The sequence below is a fragment of the Myotis davidii genome, unplaced genomic scaffold, assembly GCF_000327345.1.
Source record: "Myotis davidii unplaced genomic scaffold, ASM32734v1 scaffold211, whole genome shotgun sequence".
NCBI lineage: Eukaryota > Metazoa > Chordata > Mammalia > Chiroptera > Vespertilionidae > Myotis > Myotis davidii.
The window spans coordinates 1122015-1123358 of NW_006282523.1; the positions used below are offsets into that span (position 1 = coordinate 1122015).

At 63.8% G+C, this 1344-nt stretch overlaps 1 protein-coding gene across 1 annotated transcript in view; it reads left to right on the forward strand.

The window, feature by feature from the left end:
• Positions 1-327, forward strand: part of SLC25A10 (solute carrier family 25 (mitochondrial carrier; dicarboxylate transporter), member 10) — a gene marked incomplete at its 5' end in the record, with an annotated part of 4547 nt that extends 4220 nt beyond the window's left edge. Inside the window, one exon of the mRNA XM_015559817.1 lies at positions 136-327. Coding sequence (XP_015415303.1) covers positions 136-327 — 192 coding nt within the window. The remainder of the gene's footprint in view (positions 1-135) is intronic.
• Positions 328-1344: the final 1017 nt, after the last annotated feature.

Consider the following 1344-nt stretch of genomic DNA (forward strand, 5'->3'; position numbering starts at 1 on the left):
GTGGGTTCCTCGGGGCCTCCCTGCAGACGGTGCCCCAAGACCCCGCAGCTGATCAGCCAGAACCCGCCGGCTCTGCTGCCAGCGCAGCCTCTTCTCCCCAAATGGGCCGGCTACGTCTCTCTGCTCCCGCCTCAGGGCTGTGCCCCCAGCAGGGTGTTGGCAATAAAGGACAGTGAGCTGCCCCTGGTTTGTGGGTCCCTGTGTCCAGGCCACCCGCTGGTCTGTGGCCACCTTGCTGTCCGAGGGCAGGAGGACTCCCTGCACCCTCCCAGGAGGGCTGGGCTCACGGGGGCCAGAGCGGAAGCCCAGCCCTGCCTGGTGCCTTGAGGCCTGTGGGCTGAGGGGTTGGGGTTGGGGTGTGGGTGAGGGGTGGGGGTTGGGGTGTGGGTGAGGGGTTGGGGTTGGGGTGTGGGATGGCAGCCCTAAACCAGCATGGGGCGTGGGTAGGTGTGTGAGCTGAGAGGTCTGGTCGGTGCTGCGCTCCCAGGTCCCGCTCACCTGGACTCCACAGGACCCTGCCCAGCGGCACCTGGGACGGGAGACCCCTTAGCTGAGCTGGTGGCCCTCCCCTTCGCTGTGGGAGGTGCCCGAGTCCGAGCCGGGCTCCTGGACACTGGGTGCTGGTCCAGCAAGCCCAGGGCTGGGGAGAGCCTGGACCGGAGGCCCTCAGACGGGTGGGGTGGGGGAGCTGGGCACTGCCCGGGATAGAGACAGCAGGCCAGGAGGCCTGGGCAGCCCAGCCCGCTCAGACCTCAGCGCCCCAACCCCAGTCGGAGCATCGAGCAGATAAGTCGGATTGTAGAAGGTGGCGATGGTTGCACAGCTGTGACCACGTTGAAAACCGTGGAACCTCAGTGAGGCTGCTGTTAGAACCAGCCACCCGCACCCACCTCCCACCCAGCTTCCGCGGTGAGCACCCAGGCCCTCCGCACCCCTGGAGTACTTGGGGGCAAACCCTGAAGTCACGTCAGTTTTTGGTGGTGGTTTCTTTTGTTTTTGGTTAATCCTCAATCGAGGATATTTTTCCATTGATTTTAGGGCGAGTGGAAGAGAGAAAGACAAGCATTGACGTGAGAGAAACACATCTATTGGTTGCCTCCTGCACGGCCCCCACCAGGCCCGGGAGGAGCCTGCAACCGAGGTACATGCCCTTGGCCAGAATCGAACCCAGGATCCTTTGGCCCGCAGGCCAGCGCTTCATCCACTGAGCCACACTGGCTGGGGCTGGAAGTCAGGTCATTTATAGGGAAATACTTCCTGTCTGTGAAAGCCTGAGGGATGTGACCACAGCAGCCTCCAGTCAGTCCTCCGGCCTCAGGGCCGCCTGGGTCTCCTTCAGCGGCT